Source organism: Mesoplodon densirostris, chromosome 8, assembly GCF_025265405.1.
Source record: "Mesoplodon densirostris isolate mMesDen1 chromosome 8, mMesDen1 primary haplotype, whole genome shotgun sequence".
Lineage (NCBI taxonomy): Eukaryota > Metazoa > Chordata > Mammalia > Artiodactyla > Ziphiidae > Mesoplodon > Mesoplodon densirostris.
Window position 1 is genome coordinate 39,517,770 of NC_082668.1, and position 18,729 is coordinate 39,536,498.

An 18,729-nucleotide genomic window follows, 5' to 3' on the forward strand; every position below is an offset into this window, starting at 1 on the left:
CAATTAACTGTCTACAAATGACAAAAGACTTAAAAATGCCTGTGGTTAAAGATCTGATGAGAGTTCATTATAATGGAATTAACAAGAAAATTTGGTTATTTCTGTGACACACAACATTTAACTGGAATAACTGGATAACTGGAATTATGACTGATAACATTATACCAGGACATACCAGATTTTTAGGAATTTTATACAATTTCTGGAACACATATAGATAACATAGACCCCTACAAATATAACCTAAGAAGGTTAAACATCACTTCTTATTTGACAATGCTTCCTATGTAATTTAACATGTCAACTAAGCATAATTAGTTTAACATTTCTCTTTTGATAAGGAAAGAGAACAAATCTTTTGAGATATTCTAGGGGCCCTGTGGAAAAATCCCAAAGTTAGTTTAAGACTTTATTTAGAATTTGATTTTAGGAAGTTTATCGGAATATCAAAAGCTTTTAAAATGTTTGATCAAATAGGATCATAGGTCACTGTGAAACAATACTTAATTATCCATCTAACCAAAGTGACAGTTAAAGACTTCAAAAGCAAATATAGAACATTACATAGCAGTTAAAAACTAAAACAAACACAAACCTTAGTTCTGTTAATATTGAGAAGACTGGTTTTTCTTAAGTAAGACCAGGTAAAGTCAGTGTGAAGCACCGTAAATTATTTTGGTGAAACACAAAATCTTTGCTTTTCAGGCAGATTATTTAAAAGGTAGAGAAAAACCTTTGTTTATAATTTCTTATTAAGAGCACACCAATAATCTTTAAAAACAAAAACAAAAACAAAAAAACTTAGTCTTTTTAACAGAGAGAACACCAAATTCTAATTTTGCTTTACTGTACTTTTGATATTAAAACTCATTTTTTATGGTAGTGTATATATGGACATATATACACTACCAAATGTAAAATAAATAGCTAGTGGGAAGCAGCCGCATAGCACAGGGAGATCAGCTCCAGTGCTTTATGACCAGCTAGAAGGATGGGATAGGGAGGGTGGGAGGGAGGGAGATGCAAGAGGGAGGAGATATGAGGATATATGTATGTGTATAACTGATTCACTTCGTAATAAAGCAGAAACTAGCACACCATTGTAAAGCAATTATACTCCAATAAAAAAAGTTTAAAAAAAAAGAGGATCATAAAGATTAAACAAAACAAAACAAAACAAAAAACTCATTTTTAAAAAACTTAAGTCTATTCCAATCTTAGCCAACTCAACCACACGTAAATTTCCTTTTCCAAGATTCCTTTCCACAAATCTTCTACAGCTTTCTTACATCCAGTCAGATTTTGTCCTATTTTTCCCCTTTTTTCCAATTCTGGAATAACCAGTCATTTTACTTTAAGACAAAGTTACTTTCTCTTTTCCCTTACCAAAACAAAATAAAATGAACAAACAATAACAAAAATGTCCTTCATACGTTTTCTTATCCAAAACATATATTCTGCTTTCCTACCTACTTTTCATATACAGTTGTTTTCTTTCACCCTTATTTCTAATTAGTTTTAATTGACTAAAATTATTAACCCTTAGAATCCTTAATTTTAAATCTTAAAACTAAGAAATAAGCAATTGTGGTCTGTGTTACACTAGCACTCTGTGGATTGGCAAATTTATGAATACACTTCATAATTTTTAAAGTATATTCTTCCTTATAGTAAATTTTTCAGCATGGCACAAAACATGTTTACTAATAGAACCAAATACCTTAGGTCCTCTGTAAAAGGAAGCCAAAAGTGGATAAACTTATGTTGAGTAAGTTTCAGTATTTTATCTTATTTGGAAATGATCTAGATATTCAATGAATATCCATTATTTAATTTATCTCAGTGTAGCTTTAAGGTTTCAACTTACCAAAAGCATTTTGGAAACTATTTAAAGTAGACATACCATAAAGCATACTTGTTGAAAAGTTCATCTATAAACTTTTATCTTACATCTATTTAATTTACAGTTCTTAACAATTATGTTTAGATTACTCATGAAAATTTCATGAGACATTAAACAACTAACCATCCTCAGGTTATTTTTCTTGCTGACAAATTCTGTAACAGAGATAACATGGGCTTACTTGACTTTTAGTAAACCTAGGTAGAATAAAAGTTGTATGTCTGCCTTATATTTAATTCTGATAAGTCTAAAGACATACCTGTTTTAATTAAACCAAGGATTTGCATAAAACCTTCTAGGACAGTCTTTTTTCCAGTTTCCCTGTTGATTGCAAATGAGACACCAATCTCTGGTGTTTTGATGACCGTGCAACAGTGTTTTAGGTTTTTGCCCTTGGAATTGTTGAAGCTATAAGGCCAGTAACTTTGAGAAGACTTTTGCTTATGGTCTTGTAGCCTCTTCAGAATGGAAAGGCAATTCAGGTAGAGGATTAGTAGACCCTGAGTACTCAGGTAAAGGAGGGCAGAGGGGAGTAGTAGGGTCACATTTGTCTTATAGTCTTTTGTTTTAGGTACCTCTGCATCTTTAATTTTTCATTAGCCTTTTGCAATAAATCTTTCAGTAAGGCTATTTTGGAATCTTGAAGCCTTCTGGGGGCTTCTGCATACCAATTAAAATAAGTATTCCATTCTGTTCGTTGATTTGGGAACGCTTGCTTTCAAGGGCACTTCTTAAATGAATAATCTTGTCTAACTGGAACTTATAGCGTCTAGGACCACAGTTCTTAGACAAAATAAGCAGGTGTGCTGGAAGGTAGAGCACAGTTTTTTGAAGCTTGAGGATTCTATTTCTTTAGCTAAGCCTGAGTTTCTTGGAGCCAAATTAATACCTAAGAGATGTGCTGCTGGGTTGGGGATTTTGTGGTGTTTTACAACGTACTTCATAGCATAGAAATTTTCCTGAGGTTTTTGGGTGACCTAGTGTCAATCTAAACCATTCCATGACCAACTTCACCCAGCACAGGAGAATTAGATTTAGGTGCAAGCTCTCTTAACAGCTTTTCAGTGCTTGATCCATGCCCACCAATTTTGAGGCTTTGGCTTCTGAGAGGCTCGTTAACGATAGATCTATTGCTCTTTTCATGAGAAGATTTCTTTATAGTGGCAGATGCTCTAATGGCTTTCAGTGGTCTAACTTGTGCCCACTTAGATTTTGATGTGCCATTGGTCAAGCCTGTCTGAATCCCTTATCTTATTTCCCCATGTCCCCCAGTGGTTTGTGCTATGGACTTACCTCGAGGTCCATGATGGTCCTTTGGCTGCTGCCCCCTGCTATGGACTCCCAATATAATTATCCCAGAACCTTTCCAGGATCCTAGAAGCTCTCTGGGAATTTTAATAAACCCTTTATTTTAATAATTTTTGGGTAAAGTTTGTTTAGATTGGAAAGCTGCACGCAAGTGAGCAGAGGTCAAATCTAAGAGTGACTCACCCATGGCCCTTGATAATGACAAGAGGAACGGTGAACTCAAAGGGTTCAGCAGGCACCTTGCCTGTGTGTCTTTCTTGCAGGCTGTTAGTAGTCAGCTTTGAATCTTATTCTCATTGGCAAAACTGTTAAAATGATTAAAGAAGACAATTTAGGTGATACAAAGTTTATTTAATAGTTCCTCAGGCAGGCAGTTCTGAGAATTCTTGAGAGTAGAGACTACCCACTTCATAATGTGTTAGAGAAAGTTTATTTGTATGACCTAAATTGTCTTCTTTAATCCTAAATTAAACACAGACCACAGATATTTGCATCAGATTTTTTTTAATGTGTCATATTATTAAACATATAGTGCATAGGAAGATGGAGTAGGGGGGATATATAATTTTTTAGAGAGCAAGATTTTAAAACTTGAAATCTATTTTCATTTTAGAATAAATGATCATGAGAATTGTGCATCCTTGCTACTTGGGGCCATAGATTCCAGTATTGTCAATTGTAGAGATGACAAAGGCAGGTAAGTGATCCTAGGATGGCATGGCTCTTGTCTTGATGAATCTTAGTCTGCTTTGTGGTTGCAGAGTGGCCAAACATCTATGTTTTTTAATTGAAAAGGTAATAGAAAAGCATGGTTTTAAAAAATTAAGTATAATAAACGACATATAATTTAAAGAAATTACCCTTTTAGCCCAGAAACCCCAACCTCTTCCACTGAGAAATCCACTTTAAACTGTTCTTTCTAAATTTTTATATTCTCCCAAATATTTTCTAGACATAGCTACAAAAATATATAAATATATATATGCTTCTATTCTTTTTATGCAAATGAGAACATTCTACAGAAATGCTCTGCTTTTAGCATATCTTGGAGATCTTTCCTTACCAGAACATATGTATTTACCATATTCTTATTAAAGCTGCATATTATTCCATTGACTGGATATGTTATAATTTAATCAGCCTGTTCTGCTTTGAAGAATATTTGGTTGTTTCAAAATTTTGGTATTTTAAAGAGTGGTGCAGTGAACAGTCTAGTACATTTGTCTGTTCACATGACCAAGTGTATCTGGGAGATAAAGTCCTAGAAGTGGAATTTTTTGGTTCAAAGGTCATAGTGTTTAATTTTGATAAATCATGCCGAATTGTCCTCCCAAAGAAATCAACTATTCACCTTAAATGATGTAGGCTTTTTAAAAAATAGCCAATTGTCTACACATTTAAGGCTTAATTTTGGAAGTATGTTTATCAAAGATGAGAGAGAAGTCACTGGAACCCAAGATTAAAGGGTCAGTAAAGATGCTAATTGTATTATCAGGGCCACTTCCTATACCCCCCAAATCTAGTGGTGCCGTTCACAACAGTGACACTTCATTGTCCACCCTGAATAGCCTTTGGGGGAACCTGATCACCATTTCTGTAAGCTGATAAGTTTTAAATCCCTAAGACAATACCATGCACATGTTTCTCAGGCATATATAGAAAGAGAGTGTGTTAAGTTTACAGGAAGTTAAAATCGTACTTGTTTTAAATCGTTAGGACACCACTTCATGCAGCCGCATTTGCTGATCATGTGGAGTGCTTGCAGCTTCTTCTGAGACACAACGCTCAAGTGAACGCAACAGACAATTCAGGGAAAACAGCACTGATGATGGCTGCTGAGAACGGGCAGGCCAGCGCTGTGGGTACGTGCTTGATTTGCGGACTTCGAGTTTATGCCTATCCAAAACCAAAGGCATGTAAAATCGAGCAATTGGTCATCTTCTTGGTTTATACATGTGAAAAAAGACCGATGTTTTATTTAGGCCACCTGATCTACCTGCTAGTCATCTTCAGTCCCCTGTTAACTTGGTTATTGATGGACTTTGTCAAACTGAGCCAACCTTCTGCAGTGAAATCTCTCAACAGTTAGAAACCAAATAGAACAGAATCATTTTATCTGGAAATAACAAAATTGTAAAGGGAATTAAAATTAATGCCTATGGACCTTGGATTTGAATAGGACAGCTATGGCAATAAATTGCTCCTTTTTTCTTCAATAATATTAAATATGATTATGTGAGCTGTACAGATTTAAATGTGTTATTGTTTTGGTAGTAACTTCTCCAAAATGCGTATAATTAACACGTAGTCTGAGTAACTTTCTTTTGGCTTTTTCTGCAGATATTTTGGTGAACAGGGCCCAGGCTGACCTGGCTGTAAAGGATAAGGACTTGAACACACCCTTGCATTTGGCTAGTAGTAAAGTATGTAAATGAATTTGAAACACTGTTATTTAGTATAATAATAATAATAATAATGATAATAACAATAATACCTAAATCTATCTATCTCAGAAGTGTGTATTGTGGCTCTTAATTAAGATGTCTGTTGTCACTCTCAGTGGAACTGAAGGGGGGAAGCAAAGGGCAGACGCACACAAGGGTTGAGGGGCTATGCCTTTCATGGCATTTGCCACTTGAAGTCTTGCCACAGTCTGGCTTGAAGCTGCCACTGTATCTGTCTTCATGGTTGTGGCACCACATTTTGCTTTTAAACGCAGGTTAGGAGCTCAGTTATCAGTTCCACATGCTTTCATTTTGTTCCACTTGAAGACATTGTAATAACACAGCCAAAAAATACTCTCCTATAAGGCAAATAAATGTACTCATGTATGCTTTATTCTCCCCTTTTTTCTGGTGCATAGTTCAATGCAAAGAATGTGCTTGTTTTTTTTTTTAATAGCATTGTGTTCACATATAGCTCAAGGTTCCTGCTTCTGTAAAAGATAAATGTATGATTTTATGAGAGTGGGATCATACTGTTTGACAACCTGCTTTTGTTACTGAATCATATATTATGAATATCTTTCTTTTAGACATTATATATTATAGTGTTTTAGAAGATGTGTGGTATTCTGCCTTAGGGCTGTGCCATCCTTTATTCAACCCATCCCCTATTGTTAAACATTTACTTGTTTTCAAATATATGCTGCTATAAATAATGCTAAGTGTAGATAATAATAATCTAAATAAATTCCTATATGTGAAATTAGTGAGTCTAAGGCTATGAACATTTTTAAGACCAAATTGCCCCGTAATAAGGTTACAACCATTTACCCTCCGCCAGCAGTACATCAGAATGAAAACTCCATGGACACTTCTAAAATTATCTTTAAGTGTCTCTCTTATAAGGCATTATAATATGATGCCAGTTATCACCAGTGATGGTGGTTTGTTTCAATATCGTTGTAGTATTAAAGGTGTTATCTATACCCAATGGTACCAGAAGTCTCAGCTATTCCTTTCATTGGTTGCATTTTCTCATTTCATGCTCTGAGAAGCCTTTGGATGCCACAAAAAGTGCTCAGGTTCATGAAATTCATTTCAAGGTTTGTGTTTTTGTGAGTATAAGTACAGTGCTTTCCAGACTTTATTGTGCAAATGAATTGCCTGAGGATCTGGTTAAAATACAAATTCTAATTTAGGAGGGCTGGATGGGAGCCTGAGATTCAACATTTCTAACCCCCAGGTGAAGCTGATGTTGCTGGTCTGTGGGCCACATTTCGAGTATCAAGGGTTTAAGAAGTGGCGACCCCTTAACAGGGCACTAGGCCTGAAGTTGTGAAAGTGTCTCTGATTCATCAGTTGATTTTTTAAAAATTATCAACCATCATTAGTCATAAGATACAGAGGTATCTTCTGGATGAGGAAGAAAAGAATGACCTTTCCTGAAAAAGATTCTCTTCATAATATAAGGCAGCCAGTGATGATGAATGATACAGATAACAGATACAATGGGAATTCCAGTGATAGGATCACTGAGGTGGTATTTGAAGGCTTGAGGAAGGATATGGGACTTGACTTGTGTTTAAAAAGCATTGTTGAAGAATTTAAAGGACACTCCGAATTCTACTCTCTGTTTACCAGCTGACCTAGCTGAGCTAGCTTCTGCTTCAGCTCTCTGGACATTAATTCTAAAAGTTATCTTAGAAATAACAATATTTTAGATCAGATTTATATTAATCAAGTCCTAATAGACCTTATTTAGAATCTTTGAAAATCTAAGGCTGTTTAATAACCATTTGCTTTCAGAAGAAAAAAGAATTACTCAGAAAATAGCCTGTTTTGTTGTTAGACAGGGCATACATTTTAAATTTAAAGCATAATGAAGTGATTTTTCCAGAACTTTTCTGTATCTCTGTCCCATGTTTCTTATCTTTTTTTTTCATTAGGGTCATGAAAAATGTGCCTTGTTAATACTTGACAAGATACAAGATGAGAGCCTTATTAATGCAAAAAACAATGCACTGCAGACGTAAGTGTGGCTACTAAAGTTTGACTAAGTCCCAGACTCATAGTCATTTATTCAACAAACAATAAGGATTTGCTGTATGCCAGGCTAGAGCTGGGAACGCAGTGGTGAAAGACACAGACCTGGCTTCTCCTTCGTGAAGTTTAAGGTCACATAGCTACAAATGGAAAACAAGTTTTATAAATCAGGTTCCCAGAATACATTTGAAGCATTTCTAAGCTATTTTCTTAATTATATTTTAATATAATTCAGTGTAATCCTTAGCGTGAAAGACCTGAAAGCTGCTTCATTTTCCATTTGGGGAAATTACCTATGCATTCGTTTTAAGGGCAAATGAATATTAGGTTTTTTTTTTCATTAAGATTCTTAAGCAGCATAGCAGAATATATTGGGTATAATATTATTCTTTAAGGTATTCTCAATTCAATAAAACATCATTTAGTGTATTTAGTAATAAGAAGGAGGTTTAAGATTATGTAATATGGGTGATAGCGATACCAGTCATACTGATGAACTGTGTGAAAAAGTGATTCAAATGCTGACCTAGAAAGCAAAGGGTAAAGAACTTTCTAGAAAACACACCAGAGCTTGAGTTCTTCTTCTGGCTTCTTGTGTCCTGTCACTAAGGTTGTTTGAGGTGTAGAGTATTTGTAATATCTGCAGAGAAATTTGGGCCAACGTGGAAGAACAGTTGGATCATTAGCACCTGGAAAAGATGTGGTGCACAAATATCTTTTTTTGAAACAGTAAAGATATTCATGTGCTATTTATAGATTCTCAAGTCTTTTCTTCCTTTTAGCCACTCAGACTACCCAAAATGCCACATTCTCACACAAATATATATCATAGTTGATGCTCGTTGTTGTCTTTTTTAGACCCCTCCACGTTGCTGCGCGCAATGGCTTGAAGGTAGTCGTTGAGGAACTGCTAGCCAAAGGGGCCTGCGTACTTGCTGTAGATGAAAATGGTAAGTGGAAAAAGTAAGCCATTACTGCAGATACCACGCACCTGCAATGAAGCCAGAGGAGAATGAGAAAGCCAGGAGCTAGATAAAAAGGCAGTGAGAACTCCCTTCCCCTTGGAAGTTCCCTGTGTGTGAGCAATCAAACAAGGATAATTTGTCCTGTCTGTCGTTGTAAGACATATAGTCTCCCTGCAGCCCCCCAGTGCCTTCCATGTGCATGTAATGTCAGCAGCTGGTCTCAAACTCCTCAGCGTGGTGGTTAAAATATGTTAGACACACTCAAAAACTTTCAGCTTGGCATTCAAACCCAATTCTAACTGCATATGCTGAAGAGTTAGGGATCATACATGTCATGAGTGCATGCTCAAGGGCTCGAATTAAAACAAAATCTTTGTATTTCAGTTCATTCTGAGATCAAACCTCTTATTATTATTTTTTAAAGGACAGACCAGAACTCATATTTCCAGTATGAATATTTGGGGAACATGAGTAAAATTTTTAAACTAACATTTAGGCTTGAAAGCTTCTTCTGACCTATAGCACGTTCCGTTTCTAAATGAGCTAACTCTTAACAGAAGCTTTCTGCTCTGCTTCCTAAAAACTTTTGAAAGCTAGTGAATACGAGAATTGTATTAAACTACCATGCCTTTTAACCTTGGGGAGCAAAAGAGGAACTTCTGGATATTTATGAATTAAGTAATTTTTTGAATGTGGCATTAATTGTAGCATTTAATTAAAGTATTTTAAAATGTATTAACATAACTCAATTAACTGCTTATTACAGGTATTGGAATTAGCAGCTCATGCCTATTTCTCAGAAGTAAGCAGCCATATGACATCATTAGCTAACTCCTATTAGTTTTGGTTTTGCAGCCCCATTTATCCTAGCATGTACCCCGCTCTGTCCCCAACCTGACTCATGTAGGAGGTGCAGAAAGTTCTCTATTACTCCATCTCCTTGGTCCTCCTGCCTCACCCTCCCTCACCTTCTTATCATGACCATATATATATATATATACCTTATCACGACTATATATATATATATATATATATATATATATATATATATATATACACACACACCTTGGGGTTGGCATGTAGAGGCCCACAGTTTTTCTGCAAAATGACTAAAGAGACCAGAATAAACTAGTGTAAGTCTGCTGTATCTGAAGCTTGTCCAGCCCACAGCAACCTTAGGAACAAGAGCCCCAGGCCTATAGAACTACAGCCTGTGTCAGAGCTTAGCTACATCCCAAAGGTCTAGGAACATTTGGGACAATTTTGTACAGCACTACAATATTAATTTCTTTACTCATCACGGACCTTTGTGGAATGGAATGTTAAGATATCTGTCCATTCTTGTTTGTTTTCATACCAGGGAAGGGAATCATCTGTTAAGCGGGGGAGAGGAGCAGAAATCAGGCCAAGTGCTGATAAACAATACCGCAGAAAATTAAGTTTTATTGAGCCAGTGCCTCTGAATAAATGAGCGAGTGGTTGGTAGGAAGTTTAGCCAGCACAAGGGGCTGGAACCCCTTTCCAGCCAGTAGAATAAAGGTTGAATAAGGGTAGATGGAGTCAAAGACTTTATCTGCCTCCCCATGGCACCTGCTTCGTGAGTTGAGATAATTTTCTTTTCTGGACTGGACCCATCAAGTCCAAATGGCAGAGAATGACAACTCTATGGCAAATAGCAATTTCCCCACATCTGTTACATTTAGGACTTGGGACTTTGCCTGGTGGTGTTGATATTACTTAAAATTCTGTTTAAGTTTCTTTTAAATGATAGTACATTTCATCACATACAACAAGTGCTTTCCTGTGTCTGATCTACTCAAATGATTCCATTTCTCCAGAACCAGTTACCTGTGCATACTTTATATAAAGTATATATGAAGTGACAGAACGGTGTTACTGACTCTTACAGACATCTGATTCTTGACATCCTTTCTAATCTGACACACGATTACCTACAGTGGAAAGTCATTGTTCTCAGAATGAGAGTGCGCTGGCCCCAGCCCAAAGTGCATGGTGTGTGTGTGTGCTCTCAGGTGGAAACATCTTTCTGATTGTCCTGTGGCTGTTTCTTGTGGAATTGTGTCCCACCCCCGTCCCCTCATGTTTCTGTTCACTAGATGAAGACTGAAATTCTGCCTAACTTCAGATAATATAATGCTTTGTTGTCACATAAGCAGGAAAAAAAAACGAAACCTTCCATCCAATGTCTCCCACTCCCAGTCCCCTCCAGCCTCACCCTCAGCATGACTTGTGGGAAATAACTCCTTTGCCTGGCATGATTTCTAACTTGACATACATCTCTGCGTGTGAAGTCGTTCGAGATGTACTGTGGGATGCTCACACCACCTCTGGATTGCCTGGACTAACCACTGCCTTGTCTGCATTTACGCCCAGGTCATACCCCGGCCCTGGCTTGCGCTCCTAACAAAGACGTGGCTGACTGCCTGGCCCTCATTCTGGCTACCATGATGACTTTTTCTCCTTCCAGTACCATGACGGCTGTCAACTTCGTTTGTTTTAAAAAAGACAGTTTGAGCAGGACGACCCTCTCCAACCTGGGTAGCATGGTTAGCCTGTGCAGTAACAACGTAGGCTCGGAGGATGGGTACAATGAAAATGATTCTGATTCGGAAACGTTTTGACTTTGGACTGTGGAAGCTTTTTCTTGATCACCCATGTTGGAGGAAGGGAAAGAAGCTTGAATTCCAGGTTTATGTTGTGTTCAAGTATTATTATGGGCCTGAGCTTCCAGAAGCCAGTAGAGAAGGAATTAATTAAACCGAGGGAAGGCAGCTAGGCTGTAGGGCAAAGCACTCACACAGATGGGCCTCGATTTTGCTTTGTTTCATATTTTCCTTAGATCTGAGATACTTCTGTGAAAGCCTACCTCTCATTTTAAGTAAGGAATAAAAAATGCATTGAATTCTTTTTCTTTGTGGATAATGCAACTGAGAGGGAACTGGTCTCTAAGAGATTTTTTTTCATGTACTCACTCGACAGTGAGTTCTCAGACGTGTATCAACATGACATTCATGTCCCCCAGGAGGGAAGGGAATGGCTGGATAGGAAATGCCTCCAACCTCTTCTCACTTTGATGTTTACTTCCTTACTAGAAGCCAAAGGTAGAGGTGTTCATCTTCAGAAATAATGCCTTCATCTTCAGAAATAATCTTTTTAAAGGAGTCCAATTATTCATATCCTATCTATAGTAAGCACTTAAATATCCAGAACTTCTTTTTGAGGATTTTTGTTAAAGTTGCCAGATGAAGGGAAAAGTTCACTGGAAATTGAATTTGCTTTTTTCATTTAACATAAATGTAGCACTCAGTGATCCCCATAACAAGCCTGTGACTAATTTTCACCCGAGTGATCAAATCCAAATCTCTCCAGTAACATTTCAGGTGAAGATTATATTGCACCAAAACTTTGAGACATATGCAAATATAATATGAAACTACCCTTTATTAATTTGTCTGTAAATCAAACTACTAACTTTATGAAAACATAAGAACCATCAGTATTGCTCATCAATAGTAAAATGTTAAATGCGCTTCTCGGTCAAAGTCATGCCCCAGTGAGTGGAAGTGTGACTCCAAAAGGGAACAAAGTGAAAGCACGATGTAGAAATGGGCAATGTGGAAATTAAGGCCAATTAAAGTTGCTTGATGATGAAATCACCGTAGTGAATACTGTGTCTGCTCCCTCTGCCAAAGCTTCTAGGTCAAATGGACCCCGTTCCACACCTGGAATAGCTGTACAAAAAGAAGAATGAGACTCTTTAGATTATGCACATACACATGCACACGTATATGTATGTATTTATATATATATGTCTGTAGTTCGTCAACCAGCTATCCACGAGGACCAAAATGCTTCAGTCTAAAATGGAAGATTTAAATTGTTTTCCTTCGAAGTGGAAGTGAGAACTGAAACAGCTTTTCTATGGAGTTAAAATGTAATCTTTTTGTGTAAGTCTTTGTTGTGTTTTATATTTCTTATGACACAGGTTTCTAGTTGATGGCTTAACATTTGTAACTGATAATGTGTTGACTACAGCTTATTTTTTTGCCAAACTAGAGAAAATGTTCATATACTTTTGATGTAAATGTGTTTGTATTTATTTGAAATGAAACAAATGCCGAGGAAACATCCATTGTTTGTTCTCTGTTTTAATTCCTACTTGTCTTACTTGGAATCATGAAAAAGCCAGAAAATACACAGGACTCTCCCTGGGCTGGCCCGCAGTCCTGGGGCCAAGCCCAGCAGCATTTCCACTCCTAAGGATTCCAGCCAACCCTCAGGTTCTTCCACGTCGGTCGGAAAGGGGTAAAACATCCGTGGCTCAGCCCGTGTGTAGCCAGCTAAGAGCTTAAAAGACACTGCAGTCCTGTGATCTACGAGATGAAAACTGAAGTTTGTACTGGATCATATGCCCAAAAGTGGCCCAAAGAAAGATATAGAAATTATCCTGAATACGCTGAAAATTTCACATGATCCCAGCAACCTAACAGGAAACTATGTCAGTGTGTGGGCACATGTACCAAGAAGAGAAATAAAAATCACCAGCTCATGCTATTTTCCACTTGAGGAAGAGACAGGAAAGAAACATGTTGCATTAAGGTAGTGCTCTCCGACATTTTATAATCGATTCCATTTTCACCCTGAAAATTTCTATCTTATAATATATGTGAGATATTTTTAAAACAGTGTTCTATCATGTCTGGATCAAATACAGATACTGTATTATATATTTCATCTAATTGTAAAAGACTTTAATCTTACTCTGTAATATCCTGGATTTAATTAAAAACTCATGCTGTGTTCTTCACAAATGAGAACTTGTTCAAAGGACTTCTAAGAACTGGTGTTAATTTCATTGAAAAATTTTGACACCACCATATTGTTTTTTTAATTCTTGCTGTTGTGTTCCCCTCCTTCCTCTGTCCTTTCTGTTTGTTTCGAGAAGATGAGTTTCGAAAAAGTGGATAAATTGCTAATGAGCAGTAATGACCTTATCTTTACCAAAACCCTGAAAATAAGGTAGATCTAACACTGAAGAAGCACGATATACTGCGGAGTCTTTTTCTAGAAGTGAATGGAAATCTTGCTCAATTGGCATTTAAAGCAGGATGTGCGATGCCTGCTTTAGTGGTGAAGCAGCATTAACATTTTTCCCCGTAGAGTAGCACAGAGAACAAGAAACACTGCGGCAAAACAGTGGCAGCCACGCGACATTATCTCCACGGAGCTGCGTTCTGACTTTTCCCCACTCTTTCACTGCTAGAAAGAAGGAAGACAAAGGAACAAAATGAAATCATGCTTTGAATTGTTCACTGAATCCATCTCTCGCCCCTGCTCTCTTTCTCTTTCTCCCTCTTCCCCAGACCAATTTTTTTCCTTTAAGAAACGACTTTAAAAACTATGAGTTCTGTTTTTCACATACATCTCTTAGAAATAAAGCTAGGTTTTCCACATAGCTTTCTAAGAAAAACAAAAACAGAAAACATTGTGCTTTTACCTTAATGTGTTCTTTTTAGACTGTATTTTAACCACAGCCACGGGGATCATGTTTCATCGCACTTACCTATTCGCCGGTGTCTGCCTATCCTGGGTAAATATGTTACTATCTCCAAATGGCCTAAAATCTGCTATGATTCCACAGTAAATAGCTCAGGGGATTTCTATTTATCACTACTAAAAGGGCACCATAGTATGTTTTGGTACTTTAGGCAGTAAACAGCTGCTTGGGTTATTATTTTATTATTAAATTAGGACAAGAACATCAAATGGATTTGCTGCACTAGTAATTCTTCGTACTGTTGAGCAACTAAGTTTGCTTATCTGTTGTGTTGGTTGAAGAACTCATCCCTTTTTTTGACTTGTAATATGAAGTTAGAGTGCCTTTTTACATTTGTATATTCTGAAAATGTTCTGTGAAATGTTTGGTAATTTTTTCATTTGAGTGTTATCAGAGCAATATAATACCAGTGAGTTTTCATTTCAGCCTTTCTTTGAATGTATAGAGTGTCTTTTTCCTCCTTCCCCTTTTACCTGCTTTGAAATGAAAATGAAGATGCAAAGTTTTCTATAGGAATTGTTTGATTTTGCAGTGCTAAACTGCTTTCTTTTTACAAAACTGTAAACCATAGGTCAGTGTTATAGGGGAAGAACATTTTAAGATAGTGACAATCTGAGTGTGTGTATAAAATGTAATTCTAAGCGTTTCTTATGCAGTGATCTAAAAATTCCATGCAAATATCTTTTGTTTGGTAGTTTTGTCTATATATTTTATGCTTTAGCATGTGCAATATATCTTTGTAAAGCGCGATGATACAAATCTGGTGCCAGTGTTATATTTTGCATAACATATTTGTAACAGCATAAAATATTGTTTGATGATTTCAGTGGGATTTTTGTCTGTAATGTTTTCTTATGTGAGTTGGAGTTGAATGACTCTGGTAAATGCCATGACTGTAAAAATGAGGAAATGACTTTGAACCAATCTGAATCTTCTCAAGCACAGTTTAATACTTTTTCAACTACTGAATGCTAATTATGTAATGAAGTACTTAACTGTAATATACTATGGAAATGCATTCAGATGGTTATTTTTACAAATAAAAGCGGTACAAATATTGTTGCAATTTGTGTTGTCTTTAATTTTTCCAATTATGCTAACTTTACCAGTTATTCTGCTAACTTAAACCTTTGTCCCCTGCCAAAGCCAAATAACGTGAAATTTTGAAAATAATCAAGATAGAAGTGTATCTCCATATTTTCTATTTCTGTGTATATAATCACATTTAGAGCAAAAAATTTCAAACAGATATTTTATGTTTATTTTATCTGTTTATGCCTCCAACTTTTTCCATAAAAATTTAAGCTGGCTTGCAACATGTCCTTACCATAGGGCAGCTCACAACATGGCAGTATGCTTCGTGAGAGTGAGCAAACTGACAAAAGCCAGAGAGAAAAACTCACAGAACTCACGGGTTTAGAGCTGAATCTTGAAGTGGCATTCCATGATTTTTTCCATAGTCTACTCATAAGAAACAAGTCACTAGGTCCATCCCACATGCAAGGTCACATCCCACCAAAAGGTGTGAGGACCAGGAGACAGGAATTACCGGGAGCCATTTCGGAAGCTATTGACCACACTGGCTCTATCACAGCGCCCTTCAAGAGTGGGAGTTCACACCAGGATAACTTTCCCAGCCATTGCTAAGGAAATTGTTTACTTGACTGCCTTAATTCACCTGTTCAAGAAATACATACGGATCCCCTAATTTCACTTGTGCTTTCGTAAGCAAGCAGAAAGGGGATAATGGCCTCCACTGAGTAATTGTATTGTTGGACATCAATGTGGTGCTTTGTCTCCAAACTGCTTGTCAAAGGATTCCTCTCCCTAATGCCATTCAGTAGGTTTAGATCCCTATACATCTGTCCCTCACTTAACACACTTAATGTATTCCAGAATTAGCTTGCAAGGCCAAAGGCATTAAGCTAAAAGGCTCTTAACACAACCTAAAAATATTGTGGGTGAAAGTACTGTATGAATTGTCTCGAGCAGATTTCATACTGAAGGTACATTTGCTGTAAAACATAAAGCAGCAAAGATAATGGCTGTGCCATTCATTAATTTTCAAGCACTCCAGGGGGTGATCGAAAAGGTGTGGGCATTAGTGGTTGGCACAGTGACTGGGGAGTGGGAGGGCTTGCTACTAGCATTTGGTGAGCCAGGGATACCAAATGTCCCACCCAGCCCAGTGTACAATCCCCCCACCCCCAATGCCCATGCATCCCCACCTCACGGCTCATATACTTGCTCTCCTCTTTTTTCTGAATCATTCCTTCATCAATGTATTACTTGTGAAACCAGCCATATTCTAAAATCTGTTTTCACAGGGAATTGCATAAAGATGCCCTACTATGCATCCCCTCCTAAAGAGCGCTCCCAAGCTTAAGAAGAAGGACTTCAGAAGGCAATGTCGAGTACCTGTTCCCTGGTTGTGTATTTCTACAGGTGAGATCACATGCAGGTGAGTGGAGGAAAGTGCTACACAGATTTGAAACAAATACTTAATTCCTTTGTTGTTAAACACACAAACTCAGGCCTGCACGTGTATATTTCTTGTCTTAAGCAAGGGATGATTGCATCCTCTTCACAGTTGGGGTAACCCTGCTCATAAAGACAGAAACATTTGGCCCACAGTCCCACAGCAAGATCTGGCAACAAACCACTGTTGGTTCACGTGGTTCTCTGGGCACTGGTAGACACAATTTCCAGAACACCATTTTCTACCTTTAAAAGACAATTTAATGAAGTATATTTAATATCTAGAAGAGTTCTATAATTTTCAAAAGTAAAAAGTTGAAGCAGTACCTAGAGCACAAAAATCTTACCTGTGTTTATGTTCAGTTGATAAAGCACCCAGCAAAATTGAAAACTTGAATAACTCATATTTCTTTTAGTTGGGTTCCCTGAGAAGTACAGATGTCTAAACTCAAATCTGAATGTGAAGAAGTGGCCAGCCATATAGAGATCAAAGGAGGAAACAGGGAGAGGGAACAGCCAGTGCCAACAACCAAAGGCAGGAATGAGCTTGACATGTTCCAGGAACAGAAATGGGGCCAGTGTGGCTGGAGACTTGTGGGGTAGGGAAGGGTGGTACGAGATGAGATCACGAGTGGTCTGAGGCCAGATCTTGTAAAAAATTTTTTGAGCCAGGAGAAGAAGTTTCTATTTTATTCTTAATGTGATAAAGATCCACTAGAGAAATCTAAGCAGAAAAAAATGGCTGTGTTCCTATTTCATTTTTAAGAGACCACTCTGACTGCAATAGGGAGGCAAGAGAGGAACCACTATTGAGTGGTTAGGTGGCTACTGCGCTAGTCTAGATGAGTAAAAACATGGTGGCTTGGATTGGTACAGCAACAAGGGAAACAAAGTGTGGCACAGTTTGGGTACTCTTAAAGACAGAGTTGACTGACCTTGCTGATGCTTTTATGTCAAGTAAGCAGTCTAGAGTTTGGGAGAGAGGCTGGGGCTGAGGTCAATGAAATTATAGATGAGCAGAGGGACTTGCCCTGGGAGTAAATGTAGAGAGTGATGAGCCCTGAACCGTGGGCACTCCAACATTCAGACGTCAGGAAGAGAAGGTCTAACAGAGAAGACCAAGAGGGAGTGGCCAGTGAGGCAGGAGGAAAAGCAAGAAACCTAGATGTCCCTGAAACACGGGAAAGAAAGAATGTATGAAAGGAGTGTCAGTTGTGTCTCCTGTCTCAATTGCTTCTGGGAGGTCAAGATATGATGCAGCGTGACCATTGGATTTGGCAACGTAGAGTTTATTAGTGACTTTTGCAAGAACAGATGCATCAGAGTGGGGGCGGGCAGCAATGCAAAGAGGATGGTTTAATGAGGGAAAGAAAGGGGAGAAGGTAAAAGGAAGAAGAAAAATAAGGCAGTAGCTGGAGGGATGTGAAGACCAGAGAGAGTATTTGTTTTTTAAGATAGGAGATGCTGTATGTAGTATATCAATGCTAAGGGGAATGTCTGGGAGTGAACAAGAAGAAGGTGTGAGAATGGATGGGAGGGTAATTTTAGAAGGAACATTTTAGAGCAGCAGAGGAGGATTGCTGAGTAAGGCTTAGCACACTTGAGATTTATGACCATGAATTTTAAGTGGTACCAGTCATCCTGGTGGGTTTTTTCATCAGTGTTGGTACAGGCATAGAGTAAGTAGATAGTGGAACTTAAACAGGGATAGAGCTTTGCCAAATGAGCCCAAGGGGAGTTATGGAACTGCGGTGTTTTCAATAGACATGATTATGTAGATCATGGATTCTAAACCGGGTAAGGAGGGAAATGAAGACATGAGGGAGGTGATGGAGAGTGAAAAAGTGGCCCAGTCACTGGACTGAAGGTCTTGGTAAGATGGAAGAATTGTTGAGTTGTAGCACCAGAGTTGGTAAGCTAAACATGGGGTGCTTGAAGTAAAGATTTTAGAAGTGGTACAGTTTCGATGTTGACAAAGTCAAGAACATAATCACAGGAGTGGGTGGTTGA

At 37.7% G+C, this 18,729-nt stretch overlaps 1 protein-coding gene across 3 annotated transcripts in view; it reads left to right on the forward strand.

Annotated features, from left to right (window-relative positions):
- Positions 1-15,286, forward strand: part of ANKRD44 (ankyrin repeat domain 44) — a 326,875-nt gene extending 311,589 nt beyond the window's left edge. The window contains exons 23-29 of one of the 3 annotated variants that reach the window (XM_060106327.1): positions 3,825-3,908; positions 4,928-5,073; positions 5,552-5,634; positions 6,711-6,758; positions 7,602-7,684; positions 8,557-8,648; positions 12,377-15,286. In XM_060106327.1, the coding sequence (XP_059962310.1) occupies positions 3,825-3,908; positions 4,928-5,073; positions 5,552-5,634; positions 6,711-6,758; positions 7,602-7,684; positions 8,557-8,648; positions 12,377-12,435 (595 nt within the window). In that variant the 3' untranslated portion in view covers positions 12,436-15,286. Of the gene's footprint in view, positions 1-3,824; positions 3,909-4,927; positions 5,074-5,551; positions 5,635-6,710; positions 6,759-7,601; positions 7,685-8,556; positions 8,649-11,057; positions 11,306-12,376 lie in introns of those variants that run through there. The other 2 variants (XM_060106328.1, XM_060106326.1) reach the window with 2 other exon arrangements.
- The last annotated feature ends 3,443 nt before the right edge of the window (positions 15,287-18,729 follow it).